A 21,368-nucleotide genomic window follows, 5' to 3' on the forward strand; every position below is an offset into this window, starting at 1 on the left:
TGTTGATTTATGAAATACCAACTTTCTATTGGGCTGTACAACAAATTGCAGCAAATTTACAGGGCTGAAATTACACAGAACATATATTCTCATAATCCAGTGACATAGTGAATGTTAGTTACAAAAATGATAAGAAAGTACCATGTGACTGAATTTAACAAATACACATACATCTCACACCTGGGTGAAAGCAAGGGTTACAGTAGGGATTAGGCCCTATTTTAAACTGAGTAATAGTGAAAACACTGGGTGTAAAAAATATGTAGAATGCAGCTGAAGATCATGCCTAGATACTGACAGCTTTGAATTAATAAATTCCAAAAGAGTCTGAAAGTTAAAAAGTTAACTAGTTAAACTTCAGCCTCAAGTTACTTAGCTATGTGCAAAGGGCACAGTAAAAAAACCACCAAGGTGGCTGGTCGATTATTACAGGGGAGGTTTTTTGTTTTTGTTTTTGTTTTTAACTATGAGAGAGACAGAGAGAGAGAGACAGAGAGACAGGAGAGAGAGAGAGAGAGAGAGAGAGAGAGAGAGAGAGAGAATGAATTCAGAAGCAGCATTTGGAAAAGTCCAGAGCAGAAGGAACAGACTAGATCTGACCAGTGCTAAAGAAACAGAGCGTGAGAAAAAAAAAAAAAAAAAACATCATGTAGGCTGTAAGGAAGATGAGGAGCTGGGAAGGAGGGAGCTTGTGAGCTGGATAAGGCCTGGAGTGCAGGGTAAAGGGGGAGGTGAGAAGATGAAGGGACTTGAATGTGCAACTGGTCCTTGTGGATGGAGACTGAAGGAGCCTGGAGGCCAGTATGGGCTTCGATATGAACCACAGGTACATATCAATGGAGAACCCTGTGTCCCTTCTGTAAGAAGTAAGGGGAATGACTTCTTTTGGCAGACAGACAGGCAACTGTTTCACAAGTTCCCGAGGAATGCTGGCTTTTATCTAACCACCAGAAGTCCTCCTACAAGTGTAGGTTCTTAGGGATAACTGACATTAAGAAGGAAAAGAGTACAGGGGATAAAGTCAGTGGTGAAGCCCTCGCCTGGTATCCCCAAGGCTCCAGGTTCAACCCCCACTGCCACAGGAACAGAGAGAGGAGGCAAACAATTTTATCTTACTAACCTTAAAAATGAAATGGGCAAATTACTGAAATTTTGAAATTTACCAAAAATGATCAAGCAAAAGGAAACCTAAACAGTCTTGGAAGCAAATTATTTAGTTGTTCAAAAATCACCCTATGTAGGATATAACCAACCTGTAGGTGGTATGCCATTGGCAAATGATACCAAACCCTCAAAAACACAGACCATTGAAATCTCAACAAAGATTATTCCAGAAAATAAAAGGTACAATATCCTCCCTTGGTAATTTTGTAAGATTATCTAAACATTATAATAAATTTTACCAAGATCGTCAGAAAAAAAAAAAACAAACTCAATAATGAACATAGATATAGTAAAATATGAGAGAATCTATTGGGAAGACACTAAAAAATAATAGTATCTCCCAACAAAATTACATTTTAAGATCAGGAGGAAAATACATCATTGTAAAACAAATATGATTTATTAATTAGCATATTAGTGAAAAAACAGATCAGTTTCTAGATTATAATTATAAAAAAACATTTAAATTTCTATGGTAACCAATGAAAAAAGTCTTAGCAAACATCAATTTTATGAATGTTGTTCTTAGGACTATAAACATTGTATGCTACAGTGAAAATAGGAACCCTTTCCTCTAAGATTGGGGGGGGGGGTCTACATCCCAGGACACTAGCCAATTCCTCAAGAGAAGCAAGATAAAAGTATGGCAATGAGAGGAAAAAACAACATATCATTATTTGTAACTATTTTATTTGTGAAGACCCAAACAATCCCTCTACACACTCAAATTACAACTGTAGAGCTTACCAAAGGTTATTAAAGGGTACAGGCAAAGAAGAGACACTGTGACTTTTTCTTTGTTTGTTGTATGAAAAAGTCATACTGTGGGCTCTTTCCTGTGTGCATGTGTTGCAGTTTATAATAGTAAAAGGCATGGTGAAGGTAGCTGTAAGCACCCCAAAACAACACCCCAAAACACCCCAAAACTACAGGAGTTACGTTGGTGTTGACTATGCTCATCTTGACGTCTTCCTTATCTGAATGAGAGGAGAAGAAAAGGTCAGAAGAGAGTAGCAGAGTAAGTATTCACAGGAGAGAAGACTGGGAAGTTGGTTCTGATTTAGTATCATTCTTCTGTATCCCAAGCACCATGCATCAGCATGGATCTTCCACATGTTACTGCTTTAGAGAAACCTTGAACCTATGAACAAGATGCTATCACCTCAGTTCAACAGAGGAGAAGGCCAACGCAAATAGGTTTAAATGGCTTGTTCTACCACACACAGATAGAAACAGGACACCAGTGCCCTCTACCTCACCTTAGAATTAAGTCTCCCTAGACCCCAAAATTCCTCATGATGCTGCCCAATAGTTTGGCCATGTTCTGAATTTTTTTTTTTTTTGTCTTGATGATTCTTATCCCTTATCCTGGTTTTGTTTTGCCTGTTTCTTCCTTCCCAACAGTAGATTCTTCCTATGTCTTAAGTATGCTTACGTGGTAGCCTCACTCACAACACACACACACATGCACGCACGCACACACACACACACACACATAGAGGCACACTTGAATGCTTGGGAGGAGAGAGAAAGAGAGAGAGTCGGAAGGAGGGATTATGTAGAGAACCAGAATAAGTTAGCCCTGTTTGTTAGGACATCATGCCTCCTGGACACAAACATATGATAGAGGTCACTTTGTGTTAACAGGGAGCCAGAGTCAACTGGGAAAGCCGGAAGACAGAGGTGTTTGTTTAGCTGTTTTGTTTTTCTGCAGGCAGCTCTCCAGTAGAGCTTTCTTTCCTCAGGCAACTTTTGCCACCTGGTGGTCAAACCACTCACGTGGTGCAGTGGAGCCGGTGGAGAGTGAATGACCCTGCCACTAATGGTCCTCAGGTGGAACTATAACCAACATAGTATGTCCTGAGAACCCAGCGATTTTGAGGGCAGATTCCTACAAAGCTTCTTCATGGAGAATTTAGAGTTGCACTCAGGAGCCCTTAGATCTGAGCAGAAGAGGTAGCCAACCTTGTATCTCTGTGACTGTTCCCCTAAGAGGAGGAGGAGGATGTTTGAGCTTCCATTTTCTCCTAACTCTAGTTAAACTTCCAAAGCAACCACTCTCATGCCATTTAAATGAAGCAGAAATCATGTCTGTGTTTCCCCTGCACAGCCACTCTGGCATCACACATGCATTGATCTGCCTGTTTCTGAACATGAAGGGCTGAATATTTGCGCTTCTCCTAACCAAACCCTGGGTTTCCATCTGAGACTGTTTTTGAACTTGACAGGGCCCACTGGATATTTATGAAAAACCTGAGAGTTGATAACCATGAGGCTGTAGGTTTAGATGTGCCCTTTATGCTTGTTGGGTGTTTTTTTAATAAAGTAAGCGCTTTGCAGAGGGATCTTGTTATCTCTAAAGTAAAACAGATTAGGAAAGCTGTTTTTCAAAGAGAAGGAAAAGCGTCCATTTCCAGATGTGTCAAAGACTACTGAATCACACTGTCAAAGGATTATGGGGTTGAAATCAGGAATCAGACAAGAGAGAAATAAATGGCTTTTATTCTACTGTGAAATCAAGAGTTCAGCTTAGTATTAAAATGTTCTTTCCTTTGACAAAATCACTGGTGTATAAGTTTTGAACATACTTTCTAAAGAATTGGTTTTGTTCCTGGATCTTTAAACCCAGGAGGGAATATCAAATCTCCCAGAAATCTGGCAGGCCATAGGACAAAAGAATTTTTATTCTACAGATTTCATATCAATTGCTCCAAAGACACAGGGGACATCATGGTCTATTTAGAATCATAGTTGGCCTGAGCTCTGTCTTCAGTGGATATGTTTATACAAATGCTGAACTAAATCGGCTTTAACATCTTCCGCTAAGTCTACATGGAACATTCATTCTGTCACCTGCAGCAACCGAGGGACAAGAGGAAACTAGAACCAAAGATTTCCATAAATGTGCTCCTGAGAGAGAAAAGCCTGTCCTTGGTAGGCATTGGTACCTTACCACTCTAGAATCCCAATTATGGGTCTCTTTGCAACAAAATGAAAATACAAGTCTAATGCTTACACCCGGATTAGCCTTTCATATAGATTTGCTTCCACATTTCTATTTTCGATATGACTCTGCCACCCTTTCTAGTTTCATATGTCACATAGACTCACCCCATTCAATTAGAAGGAAAAAACCAGCACTGAATGCCCACCAGGTGCCAGGTACATATGGTGTACTAAGGGCACAGTCTTGTTCTCCAGCAATAGTGATTTGAGGCAGAGGGGCAGACTATGAACAAATAAAATCCCACCCCATCAATACTATGATTTATAATGAAGCATAGCAAGAGACCGAGGTTCTCAGGAAGGTGACCAGAGTGTGAGATAGGTGAATAGCTTAGAGGAAAATATGGCAGACAGAGGGAAAGCCGAATGTAGAACTGTCCACACACAACAAGCTGCCAGCCGATCTGCAGTGGGGAAAAAAGGGCTGGGGGAATGGGAGGAGCCTGTTGGAAGAGGGAAGCTGCAGTGTTTTACACACAGCTTTGTAACATGAAATTTGCAATTATTCTCAAGCCGATAAGAAGCCAAGTTGGCTCAGCCACTCAGCAACACAAAAGTATGCTCCCATAAGACTTACTCTCTCAAGCATACGCCATTTGTTTCATCAGACGAGGGGGACATTACAGTAGGTATCTCCTCAGCATTCTCTGTGGTGTCTCATTTATCCTAGGGCACTTCACGAGGTGAAAATCACTGGCATAGACCTGTTCCTTTCTCTGCTGCTTTCTTGCCAAGGATGCTATCTTGTTCATGGGGGAGCTGATATGCCTCACTCATGGTGGTCCATGGCAGGGTACATTGGAATCCAAGTACCCACTCATTTACCCATTTACCTGATGCCTGTTAAACTCCACCTGTCAATGTGCACAGGCTCATTAACTAGTACGTTAATGATGAGTGGTCAGAAGATCTCATCAGAATGGTAGGATGCTGTTACTCTAACAGGTGAATTTGTTGCTAGTTCTCCTGTTTACACGACCTCACCCTTCTGTCATCTATCAGGCAAGGCTCATGGAAATCTGCATAGGCTTTGTGAAGATGACCAGAGAGAGGTGAATGAAAGCAGTGAATCGGTGATCTAGCTTAGCCAGTAAATGCTTGCAGTCTGTGAAGGTAAAGGCTGTACTGCAAGAAGTGAGTGAGCAATATACAGTCAGAAGGAAGAATGGCTGGCGTGATTTAGTGCACACCAGATTAGAAGGCAGGTTCTTTTCAAAGACTCTAGGACAAATTCTAGGTAGGAACTGACTTAGAATTATCGACACAAACACCTTTTTGGAGGCACGAAACCTGCCTCTCGGGAATTACCTTTTCAGCACAGAAACATAGATCATATGGGCAACCAAAAAGACACAGCGCCAGCCAGAGGCAAGAACAAAGCCCAAACACAACTGCATGTTGCTGTCTTTGATTTACAGAGCAGACCATGGACACTGAGATCAAAGATGAAGCAGCCACAAAGGATGATTCTCTTGAAAAAGTAAGGAGTTATTTTCCTTAAAGTGTAGATGACGAGTAAGATGATCTGAGAAAACCCCTGACCAGGTAGATAGATAGATAGATAGATAGATAGATAGATAGATAGATAGATAGATAGATAGATAGATAGATAGATGATAGATAGAGATCTGTAAAATGAAAATATTGGTGCTGAGGTGAGGGGTTATTTAGACATCACATCCCAACTCCATCTGGAATGAAAGGGGTTAAATTTACTAGGCTCTCTAACTGAAGTAAAACCTCCCAGCTCCCTGCCCCTCTCTAGACAGTGTGGCTTGGCAACCTCACAAACACCTGCTGACCATACAGCCCATGTAGAAGTAACACTGTCTTGAAGTGAGTTCAGAAAACCTGCCTATAATTGCTAACAGGACTCCGAAGAGTATAACCTAACAATAAAAATATTTAGGTTATGTTGCACATTTGAAAAAAAAAAGAGTCAAAGGCATACTTCTTTCTGGCAGCGGCCCTCCTAAAATGTTGCCATATGGCTCTATACATATGCAGATTCCCATAATTAAATGGGGCACATGGGGGTGAGTCCACAGAGTCTAACGGGGCTCCATTTGGACCCAACAAATTAGAGCTGAAAGTGTGTTCTTGTGATTTCCTTCCTTCCTTCCTTCCTTCTTTCTTTCTTTTTTTACTTTTTTTTTTTTTTTTTTAAAGAAACCCAAGAAGATAGTGGTGGAAGCCGACATAGAGGACATTAAAAAAACACAACAGCGCAGTTTAATGGACTGGAGCTTTACTGAACATTTTCAGCCGAAAGTCCTGCTTCAGGTATTTATGGGCTGTGATTCTCCAGGAGAGGCACAGGGACAGTTCTGGAGAGGTGAGCTGTAACTGGGAACAGTTCACTTCTGGGTCATTCTCTCAGATCTAGCTCAACTCAGTACAAACATTGACTTCAGCTTACAAAATGAGTTTGTTCCCACACTAAGCCATACATTCCCAGGAAATCCCCCAAACAGAAAGACTTCTGCTTTCATAAAAACTGCTATGTGTCTATACTAGGAAGCAATGCCATGCCCTCTGTCCTTCCCAATCCTCTTCTATTTAGACTTCTTTGTGCTTCATGGTGCTTTCTGTGTTGATGAACTGGTCAATGGTAGCTGTGATAATTGGCTGTTACTGTGCTAAGTGCTATTGGCTGGTACATATAGTAAGTGTATTCCTAGGAATAAGCCAAGGACATAGAAATTGTTAAGTCATAGATACCAAGGCACCTCGGCCAAAAGTCTGTTGCTAAGTGAGAAACAGGAAGAAAACAACCAAGAAAGGAAATGTGCTCCATCCAAACATGCCTTTAACTGCTAGCAAAAAAAAAAAAAAAAAAAAAAAAAAAAATTAGTAAGAAATCCAGAAATGAACACATGCTCATTTTTAGATTTTGCAAGACCAGTACTCAGGATGATTTATCTTTCTAATTTGAATCTCATTTTGATTAGATTTTACATTCCTATACTTTTAAAGCCAGAAGGATCTACAGGGTCATGTTATGGGGAAAAAAATAGCAACTTCCAAACTTCATCAATGGTAAAGAAAAATGATGCTCTGCATAAAAGATAGGAATTCAACAAGAAAGACGACAGAGTCACATGGCGCTCCATGTGTAGCTCTAGGGGCCAAACACTAGATTTCAAAGACTTGGCATGAAATAGTGATATATCTTGTTCATAATTTTTATATTTACTATACATTGAAATGATAGCATTTCATATATTGAATGAAACAAATATAGATTTTACCTGTCTCACTTTTTAAAATGTAGCAACTATAAAATTTAGAATTACATAGATGGCCCACATTTGTGACTCATGTTTGTGATTTAGACATTTATACGATTTCTGTTTTCTCCCCAGTGTGCCTCTCCTTCAGTAGGAGCTAGGGTCCTCTGACCTTTATCCCCCTGGCTCACCTTCTACAGACAGTTGCCTCGTAAAACAAGACTGACCAGGGTGTGAGGTCTAACCATGTCGGTTTTAATTTACCCCCATCCTCACCTTGTGTTGAAATGTCCTAATTTTCAGACTGCTTTGGTTTCACTCTGGTCCGCTTTCCATAATTCAAATATTTCACTCACTTGATCAGAACTCAGAGTGACCCGTACAAACCTTAATCCGATTGCAGAGAAAGTTTTGTCCCTTGCATTCATGTGTGTGTTCCTGGAACAGTGCCTGACACTGAATTCTCTGATGTTTGTTTCTCACTGTGGTGGTAGTTGTTGCTTTGTGATTCTGGTGATCAACCCCAGGCCCTTGGTTATGTCAGGCAAACACATCACTTTGAGTTACAGCACCATCACCATTCACTCTTTGTGAACTACATGAGACCAACAATAACACATAAAGGTAAAAAGGAAAGATAATGTGAACACTTCCAATTCTGAGGGCCAATCATGGCTCTGGAAATCTCGCCACTACATTTCCCAATAGTTGTAGCAAAGATGGCAGAGCTCCTGTTGTCTAAAAAGGAGGGGCATATGTTCACTGTAAGCAAACATTTGTTTCCTAGGTTTATGTCTCAGAGGAATTTGCCTTTCAAAAATAGTAGGTAAGAAATAGGTTGTAGGGCAATTTTATTATAATTGCCTCAGAAAGCAGATGTCGACGTTTAAGAGGCTCTCCATTGAAACACTCATAAGGGGACCAGACTGGGAAATAAATTTATTATTTCCAATCTAGTACTAGTATAGAAATGAAGGCAAAACTGCCTTTCCTGACCATGCTTGCAACTCCCTGGGATTATCCACATAGCAGAGCACACAAAGCTGCATATGGTAAATCAGCACTGAAAACACAAACAAAACCCAATATTGTTCATTTCCTTTTCCTGTGGACGCCTTCCTTCTTGTTGACTGACACTGAGAAGGAAACAGGGCAAGAAGCTGTGCCTTGGTGCCCTCTGCTGGTGGTGGTCACTGTAGTGCAGGCTGTGGGTGTTATATTTCATAACAGGCCAGAGGTGGAAGGCAAATAGCAGCAGCATCTATCAGAAAGACCACTCACCTCATTTCACTATAACGTGCAGTATAAATGGAAGGCATAGTGTGTGAGAGAAAGAGAAATCAGAGCTGGAAGATAGCTGGCTTCACCTCCAGAACCTACAAACTCTCTTCTTGGCAGCTCCCTAATCATGCTGGCAAATGAGGCCTGATATTTAGTAACAGGGGAAATGTTATCTATTACCTTAGTCTACTCAGGCTGCCATAACAAAATACTTAAGGCTGGGCAGCTTAAATAGTAGAAGAATGTCAGAGCTTAAGAAGTGTGAGAACAGAGTTTAGGTGCGAGTATGGCTGCGTTCTGATGGGACTTGCTTCCTGCCCTGCAAGTGATACTGTTCTGCTGAGTTATTCATGGCAGAGAGAGGGAAAAGAGAGAGCAAGCTCTCCAGTGTCCCTAATGATAAGGACACAAATCCTATAGTGAGATCCTCACCCTCATAACTTCCCCCAAAGACCACAAATATTATCCACTAGGGGTTTGGGTGTCAGTTTATGAACTTGGAGCAGGTCGAGCTCATCCTAGTATAGGATGCCTATTTTATCTGCAATATTTAATGATGCTAAAACGGAATTGATCCATATGGAGACAAAAATGTTAAAGAACTAAATGACTGTTACTTACTAACACTTGTGGAGAGCACTTAGCATGTGTCTCTACCCATGAGGCCTACTTTCATTTATTTTGTGTTCTCACTTTTTAGTGGTTAGAAAAGAATCCCCTGGAAAACTACAGTTGCCAATGATGTGGTAATGAGAGGCAGGAGAGCAGGGTGAGGGATGCTGCCATAGCAACCGCCTCTTCTCCTGGGGGGTAGAGCAACGGAGCAATACAATTATTCTATCTTCAGGTTCTTCAGGAGGCTCATCAGCAATACCGATGTGTTGACTCTTACTACCACACGCAGGACAACTCTTTACTTCTGGTTTTTCATAATCCAATGAATCTACAGCGTCTGCATTGTGAATATTGGAATATTGCTCTTCACTCCAACGTCGGATTCAGGTGACTTAGATAATTCTGTTAATTAAACGGTGACTGAGTTAGCCACTTAGGTTTTGGCTCCTCAATCTGGTCTCTGTGGCTCAACTCAATGAAAGCATTCATATCATGCCACAGATTCAACTCAGCTCCCTAAATTAATACGTACTGTGTGCTATGGTTGTACACTGTGCCTACATATTGACACTATAGCATAAGGAATGAGTGTCACTCTTGCCCACATACACTCTAATAGAGATGCTATTAAAGTAGTTTCTGTTCATTTAACCTGTAATAAGATTGGGTCTGCAATACTGAAGAGGCAACTACTAAACTCTTGGCTCACTGATATTTGTTAACTCTAGTGGGCCTGAAAAAGATTCAAGGGTAGGGCAACTGAAGACTATCAAAATAAGTGCTCAAGTTCCCAGGAGCTCTAAGAGCCACTGAGTCTTTTGAATTCTCAGTAGTTATTTTCGTTTGGTTGGTTTTGCTTTTCATGTATTTGTTCCCTTAGAACACAGCTCTCTCCTTACTAATCGTCTGTCTCTCGTTATTTCAATGCTGTCTGATGCATGCTCAGTACTTGCTGTATGTATGGCGATAGTATAGCCCTCAGGAATACAAAAGGACCAATGAAGTGGATCTGAGGAATAACTAGGGGAGCAGAGGGCCATAAACACGGTCATGTGAAGGTTATAAGATGATTATTTAAGGTGTGTAGTAGGTGTTTTTGAACTATTAGTCTGTACTGCTCTTTTTTCTAACATAATATTTTTATTAATATTTGGGAATTTCTCATCATATAACACAATCACACTCACTTCCCCCTCCACCACCACCCCCCCAAAAAAAGAGAAGAAAAAAAGAAGGGAAAGGGAAGCAAGTCCAATTTGTGTTGTCCATATATTTGCTGGAACACGGTCAAATTCCTGAGGGCTGGTCTCCAAAAGTAAACTGAGTCCTTCTCCACCCACACCCCTGGCCCGAAGCCATCTATACACTACATTCATCATCCTTATCACAATAGTTAAGAGTATTCTTTGGTGGCTTCCTTTTTAGGCTGTTATTTTGGGTGGGGTAGGGGTTGTCATGGAAGCCTTCTGTATTCTTCTCTCTCAACTGTGCATCTGAGGTCATCCATACCACTGCAAAAGCAGCTAGCTTGCCCTTTTCAGTCAGCAGGAGCCAGGATCCTGGAGGCTGGACTTCTACTTGGTTTCTGGCAACAGCATGGACATGAAGACCCACATGGTCTTCAGCAGCAGCACATGCCAAGGACCTCTGCTTGGTCTCTGGTGGCACAGGCCACTCAGGAGGTCATCAACACCCCCGGCTATAATAGAGCCAAGGGTCCAAACAAAGCCTTCTGCAGCAGTACAGACCACGGGCATCCACATAGCCCTCTAGCTGCATCACAGCTTGGGGCAGCAGTACAAACCAGCATGGCCTCCATGAGAAGTATGGACCATGAGGGTCTTTAGAGGAGGTCCAATCGAGGAAATGAACCATTCTTCATCTTAGACATCCTATCGTTGCTCAGACCCTTCAGCTGTGCAGCTCATTCAGGGACTGTGTCTGCTTAAGCTCCACACTGCTGCACTCCACCCTCCTGACTCTACTAGGCAATAGCATGTTCCTCCATGGATTGCTGCCTTCTCTCACAGTTGTCACATTTGTAATTCTGCCCATGTCCACTGTGCACGCACTACTCTGTTCCTCTGTTTTTCCCATGTCTTCCTCACATACTCGTTCATCATGGTGGCATTGGAAGCTGCATTATGTCATACACTCTGTGTGTGTGCGTGTGCATGTGTGTGTGTGTGTGTGTGTGTGTGTGTGTGCGTGCGAGCGCGTGTGTGTCCCAAACAGCTTTACATGTAAATGTTCATTGCAATGAGTCATTGGTCTGGGTCAAGGCCTCTGGCTTCTGCCACCCCATCAATACTGGACCACTGCTGAGACTCTTCTCTGATACCCTGCTGTTGCTCAGAATCAGGCATGGAGATCCTGCAGCTCTTGTTCTGCAGGACTGGCTCCTTCATGTACTCCAGCAGCTCATAGATGGAGTGGATGCTGGGGTGGACTGACTCAAAGTCCTGGATCTGGGCCTGGGTGGAAGCTGAGTTAGTCAGCCCAGGCCTTCTACCACCAGTGGGGCCTTACCTCACTGCCCATTCTTTGTTTCTCAATGACAATATTTATGTTTCATTTCCTTTCTGGCACCATTTCTACTGGTCCCCCAGTGTAACTCTGGGAGAGCATTCCCTCCAGTGCAACCCTGAGGGAGGGTTCCCTCCAGTGTAACCCTGGGAGAGCATTCCCTCCAATATAACTGGGAGAGCATTCTCATATTGCTATAGGAACTAGAGGAAATATTTTGAAGATTCAATACATAAAGGATTTTTGTAAATATCCCTTATTAGTTTAAAATGTTACTATTTTTCTACAATGTACATATTCATTTTTTTAAGCAGTGAACCTGTTGAATTTTACCAGTAGCTCTTCTAGGACTCTCATTCCTCAAGAGGGTTCTGCATTGTGTCTCTTTGCTTTGCTAATGTACTGCTTAGGTTATCCATAGGTTTAAAGTAAGCAAGACTTAGCTATTTTCTCTTTAAATGTTCTTATTTGGCTTTAATATACAGGTTATAGAATTCTCATATGCTAACTGGGAGAGGGGATGTTGTCCCTGTTTATTTCCACATCTTATTTTTTGAAAGAGTTTGTGGATGACTGTGATATATTTTCCTTTGATGATTGGTACAACTTGATAATAAAAACAACTACACCTATGAAGATGTTTAAGCACCCATAGATTTTTTTATTTTACTTTTATGATTTTTAAATTGAATTTTTAAAGCCAAAGCAGAGTGGGATTACCCCTATAATCCCAGCTCTTGAGAGGCTGAGTCAAGAGGACTGCCTTGAGTTCCTGGAAAGCCTGATCTACCTACCTAGCAAGACTTTGTCTCAAAAAGTTAGGACAGAAATGCATTAGTAATAACTATATTTACAAAAACTCATTAATGGTCAAATTCTATAGAAATATATAATGGCATCAGTAACATAATGTGGGGAAGGAAATAGTTTTATATGTGATCAAAGTAAAGTAAAGCTTTTCCTGCCAGGTGGTGGTGGTGCACGCCTTTAATCCCAGCACTTGGGAGGCAGAGGCAGGTGGATTTCTGAGTTTGAGGCCAGCCTGGTCTACAGAGTGAGTTCCAGGACAACCAGGGCTACACAGAGAAACCCTGTCTCGAAAAAACAAAAAAAACAAAAAACCCAAACAAACAAATAAAGCTTTTCCCAGCTTAAAATACATTGTTGCACATGAAGGAAGTTTTGAGTGAACTTGGTATTAACAAGAAAGCAAAACCTATAATAAACACAAAAAAATAATACAAAGCAACAGTTATCAAAGCAGAGCAGTTCAAAACTCATAGCAACAGAAATCAGTAAGGAACTCCTGAGAAGAAAAAAAAAGGTCATAAAATAGCAATAGTGAATTCATTCATATCATACTAAATATGAAGGGATCAGATTATCCAGTCAAGAAACATGGGGTGGGTGGATAGGTGATAAAAGAAGATCACTTTAAGTGCTACAGAAAAGTTCACTTTACACTTAAAGGGGTATAGAGATTTACTGTAAGAAACGGAAATTTGTGCTCCATGAAAATGGTAACTGAAGAAATAAGAGATGTTTTCACCTTTATCAGGCAAATAGACATTAAATAAAATTATTTAAGAGATGAACAACCAACCTCATCACTCTTCAACCTAATGCTGGAAGTGCTAGCTAGAGCAAACAGACAAGAGAGAAACAGAAGGCACCCAGATTAAACAGGAAAAGGTAATGAGGTATTTTGTTTACAGATATTATAATCTCATAAATAGAAAATCTTAAAGGCAACACACACACACACACACACACAGAGAGAGAGAGAGAGAGAGAGAGAGAGAGAGAGAGAGAGAGATAGAGAGAGAGAGAGAGTTACTGTTAGAGCTCCTAATGAATTTAGAGACATTATAGGAAACATATAGAAGTTAGTTGTGTTTTGATACCCTGATAAAGAGCATCTACGAAAGAATATAAGAAATCAAACCCTTTTTAGCATCAGTAAGAATAAAATAACTATAAATAAGGGGTTGAATATCTATATGCTGAAAAATAAAACCCAGATGAGTGAAAAGGTATTCTGTGGTCCAGGGTTGGAAGAACTAATTGTTAAAATGTCCATGCTACCCAAAGTGATGTACAGATTTATTTTAGTCCTATCAAAATGATAATATTGGGTCTGAAGAGAGAATACAGTGTTAAGAGCACTAGTTGCCCTTGCAGAGAACTCGGGGTCAGTTCCCAGGACCCATACTGTGGTTTGCAACCATCAATCACTCTAGTTCCAGATGATTCAACATCCTCTTCTGACCTCTCTGGGCTCCTGTATGACTGTGTTACACATACATACACTCAAGAACATACACACACAATTAAACAATTAAATATGAAAATATGATGGTAAATATCCATTTCTTAAAGGGATATAATAATGCCTGTGTTGGACTGTAAAATTCAAAACCAGGGGACGCACTCCCCCAGAAACTCACACGGATGGGATTTGCTGTAACAACATGAGGTTTAATGATACTGGTGCACCAGGGCTCCCTTGCATTGTAGGCAAGAGAACCCTGAGTTGAGGTTAAGAGCAGTTTTTATACAGTTTAAGGGGTGTACTACAGAAACAGTGACTAGGCACAATATGATGGGCAGAACAGTGTGACTTTTAAACTGATTGGTCTTTGGGGAATGAGGTAGCAAGGACCTCCCTTGTCTGTAAGTGTCAAGGGCTGGTCTGTCCTGTGGAATGTGTCTGCATGCTCTGGGCAATCCCCACACAATCTCTTCTTCCTCTGAATGGTAATCCAGTAGGTGTCCTTGGACTAAGGAATGTGCTCCTCCCAGGATGTGTCCTAGGGCAATTAATTTTTAAGTTTAAAGAATTTTTAACACCTGTCTTTAAAGTAATGGATTTATGTATTCTCTCTCTCTCTCTCTCTCTCTCTCTCTCTCTCTCTCTCTCTCTCTCTCTCTCTCCCTCTCTCTCTTTCTCTCTCTCTTTCTCTCCCTCTCTTTCTCTCCCACTTCCCCTCTGCTCCCCCACCAAGCAGAGTCTGTGTCTCCAAAATCATTTTTGATTATGTGTGCTTAAATGCGTCTTTCTTAGTTGATTTTAACTTTTAACAATACAATAAAAGGCCCATATTATCCATCACCACACTAATGGGAAATTAGCTTTACAGAGGGGACATTTCCCTTGTAAAAATTCTTTCTTTGATCAGCACCTTAGGCACAGGGCCACTGGACAAAACCCACCAGAAACAAAGGCTTCTAAGTTCTCCTGCACATCTACCACCCTCACATTTTTCTATGTCATTTTGGTGGTTGCATTTCCTTCAAATAATAGCCTAGATTTTTATCTAAGAGTCTGACTTTTAAGGGATTTTAATAATGAATTAATGACAATTTTAGGGATATTAAAAAACAAATTATGTGCTTTTCTTTCCATTGATGTGGTTTCATTCTTACTGTTTCATTCTACAAATATGTTTCTGTTTTAGTATTAATCCCTTTCTTTTGGTAGATGGAATTTTCTTGGTTCCTCTTTAGTATGTGCCTTTTATGATATAATTCTATTTATATTCTTTTAGAAACTGTGCATGCTCATTTAATTCATGCTTAATTATTTAATATGACATTTGGAGTTACTGAATACTAATGCCATTCCATTAAAATGCTAAAAATACAAATGCGGTGCCTTCACACCCAACAAGCAACAGTATTCTATTGCTGTGATGAAACACCACGGCCTTATAAAATGCTTATACAAGGAAGCATTTAATGGAGGACTTGTTTACAAAAGTCCCTATACACTTGCACAGTCCCAGCACTGTTATTTATAAGTTCAAGGTCTCTTCTGAGATTCAAGACACTCTCTTACCTATAATCCCCTGTAAAAGCAAAAGCAAAAAGTAAACCATGCACCCTCATCATACAGTGGCACAGTATATACAGTACCATTCCAGAAGGGAGGAAGGAAAGGAAGCATAGTGCAGAAATCCTGGACCAAAGACAGTGGGGCAAACTTTAATTCTGTATCTCTGTATCTGATGTAAAGGTATCTCTATCTGATCTAAAGATGTTTTTTTTTCCATGCCAGCCTTGCTGACTGAAACACACTTCTGTCTCTCTGTCTCTCTGTCTCTCTCTGTCTCTCTGTCTCTCTCTTTCTCTCTCTCTCTTAGGCTGGTTCCACACCCAATCTTTAGCTCTCCTTGTCACTTCCACTGTCTTGGAGACTCCAAAGCAGCCCAGGCCTCACTGTCACAGCTTCACACAATGGCCTCTCTGAGCCTCCACGCAGGGACTCCCCTGACACACACCTGGCCTCAGTGGCTTTCCTTAAACATGGAAGACTGTACAACTCCTTTTCTTTATCTTTCTTGATTCTAATTCCAGAATCACATGGCCAAAGCTGCTAAGTTGTTCTGCTTGCTTGGGCTAGAAACTAGTCTCCATCTTGAACTACACTCGCACAAGCTTTCTGTTGTGGTTTAGGCCTAGGAAATCCCTCATTTTCCTTTCTCAGGTCACTGTATTAGCTGGGTGGGATCTTGCCCTGAGGTTACCACTCCCTTTATTCCAAGTAGCTTCAGACTTTTCTTTAGATGTGTCTTCTCCTTAAGCACAAGACTGCATTTCCTGGTGCTCTTTTCCTTAAACCATACATTCCATAGTTCTCTTTGTCCTTGCTCTGTTTTCTTGTCTATCAGCACAAGGGTGATCACTAGTTACCATGGGACACAGTCAATATGAGGCTGTCTTGAAATCTCTGCCAAAACTTCAATTTAGCCTCTGGCAGATATTTAGGACAAGGACAAATAGCAGTCACATTCTTTACCAAAATATCACAAGAATGATCTCTAGATGAAGTGCTGATATTTTTCCCCTCTAAACCCTCTGGATTTGAGCCTCCACAGTCCATGTCAGCCTCAAAACCACTGGCTTCCAATGCTACTAATAGGATGGCCCATTAAGCCCAATAAAAGCATTCAACTGATTTCCTAGTTCAAAGCTCCAGATCTTCTATGTTCCTCTAACAAACAGCAGGGCCAACCCTGTCATGGCAATGCCCCACCCAGTCCTTGCTACTAACTTCTGTCTTAGTGAATTTTTTATTGTTGTGATGATGGAACATTGTGACCATGGAATTTACAGACAGAAACATTTAATTGAAGGCTTGCTTAACGCTTTAGAGACTTAGTCCATGATCAGCATGATATGAAACAGACATGCATGGCACTGAAGCAGTAGCTGAGAGCTTCTTGATCCACAGCCAGCAGGCAAAGAGACTGGGCCTGGCATCGGCTTTTGAGACCTCAATGCCCACCCCAGGTGATACATCTCCTCCAACAAAGCCACACCTTCTAATCTTTCTAATGATCCAACAGTTCCGGCATTCACATATGTGAGCCTCTGGGGGTATTCTTACTCAGCCCACTACAAAATCCCATTTTGAAATTATCTAGAAATGTTATTTCCACCTATAAAGTGACAGTTTTTAATCAAAAGAAGCACAGCTCTTGGCATTTATATTTTAAACCATATGCTAAATTGTCATAACTCTTGAATCTATATTCAATGCTTACATCTCTACTTTTAAAAATATAACTGGAATACATTTGGAAGAAATTAATTCACTAAGTATCTGTGGGTAGTAAAGTTCCTGAAGCACGGGGTGCTTATTCTCACTTGAATACAAATTTGGCTTTATCTGAGCCTAGATCTCCTTGTTTAGGGACACTTGTGAGAATCCTGGTTTGTTTGTTTATTTAACTATGAGTGTGTATCTTCATCTGAATGTACATGTGGGGTAGTATGCAGCTATACATGCATCTGTGTGGCTGAGCATGTGAAAGCCAGGTGTCAACCAGGGGTATCACTCCTTAGACTCCCTTCCTTGGGTACCATCCATTTGGTTTTTTTGTTTTGTTCTTTGGTTTTTTTTTTTGTTGTTGTTGTTGTTGTTTTGTTATTTGACCCTGTCTCACTGATTTGCATACACTGTGGGAAAGCCAGTGATCAATTTTCCCCTCTGGGATTACAAGTGCATCTCTCTGAACTGAGATTGTAAGCGGCTCTGCCACCACCCCTGGCTTTTCTGCATGAGTTCAGGCCTTCATGCTTGCAGAGCATGCACTTTACCAACTGAGCCAGCTCCTCAGCCCTCAGGAATTCCACTTCTTCATTTGAAATATTTGTTAAAAGGCACTAAGGATAAGAAAATTATCTAACTTACAAATTAAAAGGCCCAGTCTATTCACTGATTTGAGAATAAGTTTTAGATATTTGAGGGTACAACCTCCTACACACACACACACACACCATGAGACTAGTTGGAGGCTGTTGCAGCAATCCTAAGAAGAAATGAGAGTGAGTTAGAATGGGGCAGTGACAAACAAAAAGGAAAGAATGGATTCTGAAGTTATTATAAATATATAATCTTTCTAAGTAATTTTAATTTACTAACAGATTGGAAGAAGAATATAAGAAAATAACAATCATTTCATGGTGCTTACTTATTTAACTGATAGTGTCACCAGCTATAATACCAGCTTTGATGTGGCAACCTTGGTAGAACGTGAGGCATTTCTTGGTGACTCATAGAGTTGGAGATGTCTGGTACCTTCTAAAGGAAATACTATAATAAATCAAATACTATAATTCATAATCTACTATTTAGTGTATATCTTAAGAAAGAATCAAAGGTATACAAAGCAGGTAAACACAATTGTCATCAGGGCTGATGACTTGATTCCCCAGGACTCATGTGAGAAAAGAAGAGAACAGGTTTCTACCACTTGTCTCTGACTTCCACATGTGTGCCATAGCATAAACACACACCTTTCTACACACACACACACACACACAGAGAGAGAGAGAGAGAGAGAGAGAGAGAGAGAGAGAGAGAGAGAGAATAGGAGGAGGAAAAAGGAGAAGAAAAAACAATAGTTCGAGTTACAATGCATCTTCAATATACCATTCATCTAGCTTTATTTTTTTCAAATATTAAACCTCACTTATCTCATTTTTTACAAACTAGTATTTCTCAAGTCTAAATGTGTCCATTAATTTTCTTTCAGATACTTTGGTCATCCTGATAAACCTTTAGAAACAGTGATCATGGGAGTGTTCACGTAACTGGGTTTAATGCCTTGCTTTTTTTTTTTTTTTTTTTGACTATTTGTGTTTATTTTATTGCTTGTTCCTTGATGTTATTTGCATCTATTGTATTGCTAGACTCTCAACCTAGAACTGACCTTAATAATACATGTAATCAAATTGGTATAAAAGCATAAAGGAAGAGGGGGTATAGAATAGGGGGTTCTAGGGAGGGGAAATGGGGAAAGGGGATGACATCTGTGTTGTAAATAAATAAAATATCCAATAAAAAACCCAGCACCAACTAAAAGGACCAAAGTAGGCAAACAAATAAATAAAAAAATATGTATTTGTTGAAAAAAATTTCCTTTCAGAAGGAAGGAAATAGATCCTCTTCAGATAAGAGAACTATATACTCTTCAGATATCCACGTAGGCTTATTAACATTTCAGTTAAAACACACACACACTGAGCAGGACAAATGATTGAAACAGATTTGCAAGCAGCAATGGATCATTCTTAGTAAGCAGCAGCTCCTGGGAGGAACACAAATGTGTGAGCAGCTTAAGGAATTGGATTTACAAGGTAGATGCTCCCCAAGCCAATAAGCACTACAGCAGGACAGGAGGGTTTTGTCTAATGAAGTAACTGGAATAGCTGGTGACCAATGGAAAGGATTTCTACTGTGCTGTAATCTTACACTGAAAAGGTATTGATTGTACTATGTCACATCCCAATAATTGGCACTGACAGTGACTGTTTCTTCAACTCAACTGCCACTGACTCTCTTGATGTTAATCCAAAGAGGGATGAGCAGTTAAGAGCTCCCTCTGCCTTTCCAGACGAAGGTTCCCAGAACCCATGTCAGGAGGCACCCGACCAGCTGTAACTCCAGTTCCAGAGGATCTGATGTTGTCTTCTGCACCATGCGCATACAGGCCCATACGTGCACATAGACTAAAAAGCAAACCTTTCCAAAACTTCTTTAGTCCTTAACTTGAATGGAAAGACCTCATTGTTAAGCTTTACTTCTTTAATTGTGAAGAGAAGTGAGCATTTTTCCCGACACTCAGCCAAGATCCGTACCTGACCTCTTTGCCCCTTGGACAGCTCAGAATCATTGCATTTTTGAAGAGTTTGTTCACACTGCCTGTACCCAGTGTTCTCAAGGGCTGTAAGTAAGGGCTCTCACACCCCATCCTTTTAACTTTGTCTCATTTAGGAATTACTTAGAACTTGTTGCGAAATCTATTGAAGACTGGGTCACACAGGAAGAAGCGAAGTACCAGGAAGCCAAAATGGCTGAGGAGCTCAACAAGACCAAGACTGAGACGGAATTGAAAGCTACTGTTGCCAAAACTTCTGCTAGCAAAATTGCTGTCCCTAAAAAATCTAAAAGCAAGTAGTTAGTGCATTTATTCATAGAGCAATAGGCATTCTCCTATTTTAATTTCAAATAGTCCAAGATTAAAAGGCTGTCCCCAAATGCCTGTGAGTCTCCACTTTCTCTAATAAATGGAACAGCTGCATTCCAAATGTGATGACATTGTACCTGAGTCAAACACAGGCATGTTTGTCACTGTCCCATCTCCTATGAGCTCTGAAAGATTTAATCTGTTATGCAGATTAAATATGATGAGTTGGGAAAATGCCAGTGTTCTTGCTGATAGAATCTGTGGGTTCCATCAAATACATTTATTGGCAGTGTGGGAGGTAAAGTCAGAGTTAGCGGGTCTCAAGAGGATAAATGTAGATTCCAACAGCAAAAGTAAATCAAGACTCTTATAGCTGCAAGTAAGTATCTAAAGACCTCCTGGAAGTAGGACTCTAGGGAGAAGTGGGAAGTTTGCCAGAGGCCTATGGCATGGACGTGACCAGGTCCTGGATAAGAATACATCTTTGATTTTGTTCATCTCTAGGTCTTGGCTAATTTCTAGAACTTTGGGCACACTGGGGAAGAGAAAAGAGGGTCGAAAAGAGCAAGGTCATTTTTGTTTGTGTATTCTGGGGTTTTTGTTTGTTTGTTTGTTTTGTTTTTTTCGAGACAGGATTTCTCTGTGTAGCCCTGGCTGTCCTGGAACTCACTCTGTAGACCAGGCTAGCCTGGAACTCAGAAATTCACCTGTGCTGGGATTAAAGGCGTGCGCCACCACTGCTCGGTGAGCAAGGTCATTTTTAAGGAAGACAATAAAGAAGTGAAATGTACAGTTCATCTAGAAAGTATAGACATTTCACAGTCCATAGAAAAGCATCTCTTTTTGCTAGCACTATCATTTATGGTAGCTAAAGGTGAAAGTTACATCTTATAGAAAGATCAAGCTATGAAACTTCTAAAAAAAACCTGCAGCCTCTTTTTGTTACTAGAGCAGTTTGTATATGACCTGAGTCTAAAGCAAAACGTAATCCACTCTAATAAGGAATCCTTTGGTATCCAGAGAAACCGTTATATTATCAGTAACTGAGCTCCCTTCTATGGGAGCCCAACAA

The 21,368-nt window shown here is 40.6% G+C and overlaps 1 protein-coding gene across 3 annotated transcripts in view; it reads left to right on the forward strand.

Annotated features, from left to right (window-relative positions):
* The window catches only part of Spag17 (sperm associated antigen 17), a 206,119-nt gene that overhangs the window by 105,060 nt on the left and 79,691 nt on the right, over positions 1 to 21,368 (forward strand). For all 3 annotated transcript variants that reach the window (XM_034500547.2, XM_076933023.1, XM_076933024.1), the window contains exons 16-19: positions 5,589 to 5,650; positions 6,340 to 6,453; positions 9,529 to 9,683; positions 20,104 to 20,279. In XM_034500547.2, coding sequence (XP_034356438.1) covers positions 5,589 to 5,650; positions 6,340 to 6,453; positions 9,529 to 9,683; positions 20,104 to 20,279 — 507 coding nt within the window. The remainder of the gene's footprint in view (positions 1 to 5,588; positions 5,651 to 6,339; positions 6,454 to 9,528; positions 9,684 to 20,103; positions 20,280 to 21,368) is intronic.

This window comes from Arvicanthis niloticus, chromosome 4 (assembly GCF_011762505.2).
Source record: "Arvicanthis niloticus isolate mArvNil1 chromosome 4, mArvNil1.pat.X, whole genome shotgun sequence".
Lineage (NCBI taxonomy): Eukaryota > Metazoa > Chordata > Mammalia > Rodentia > Muridae > Arvicanthis > Arvicanthis niloticus.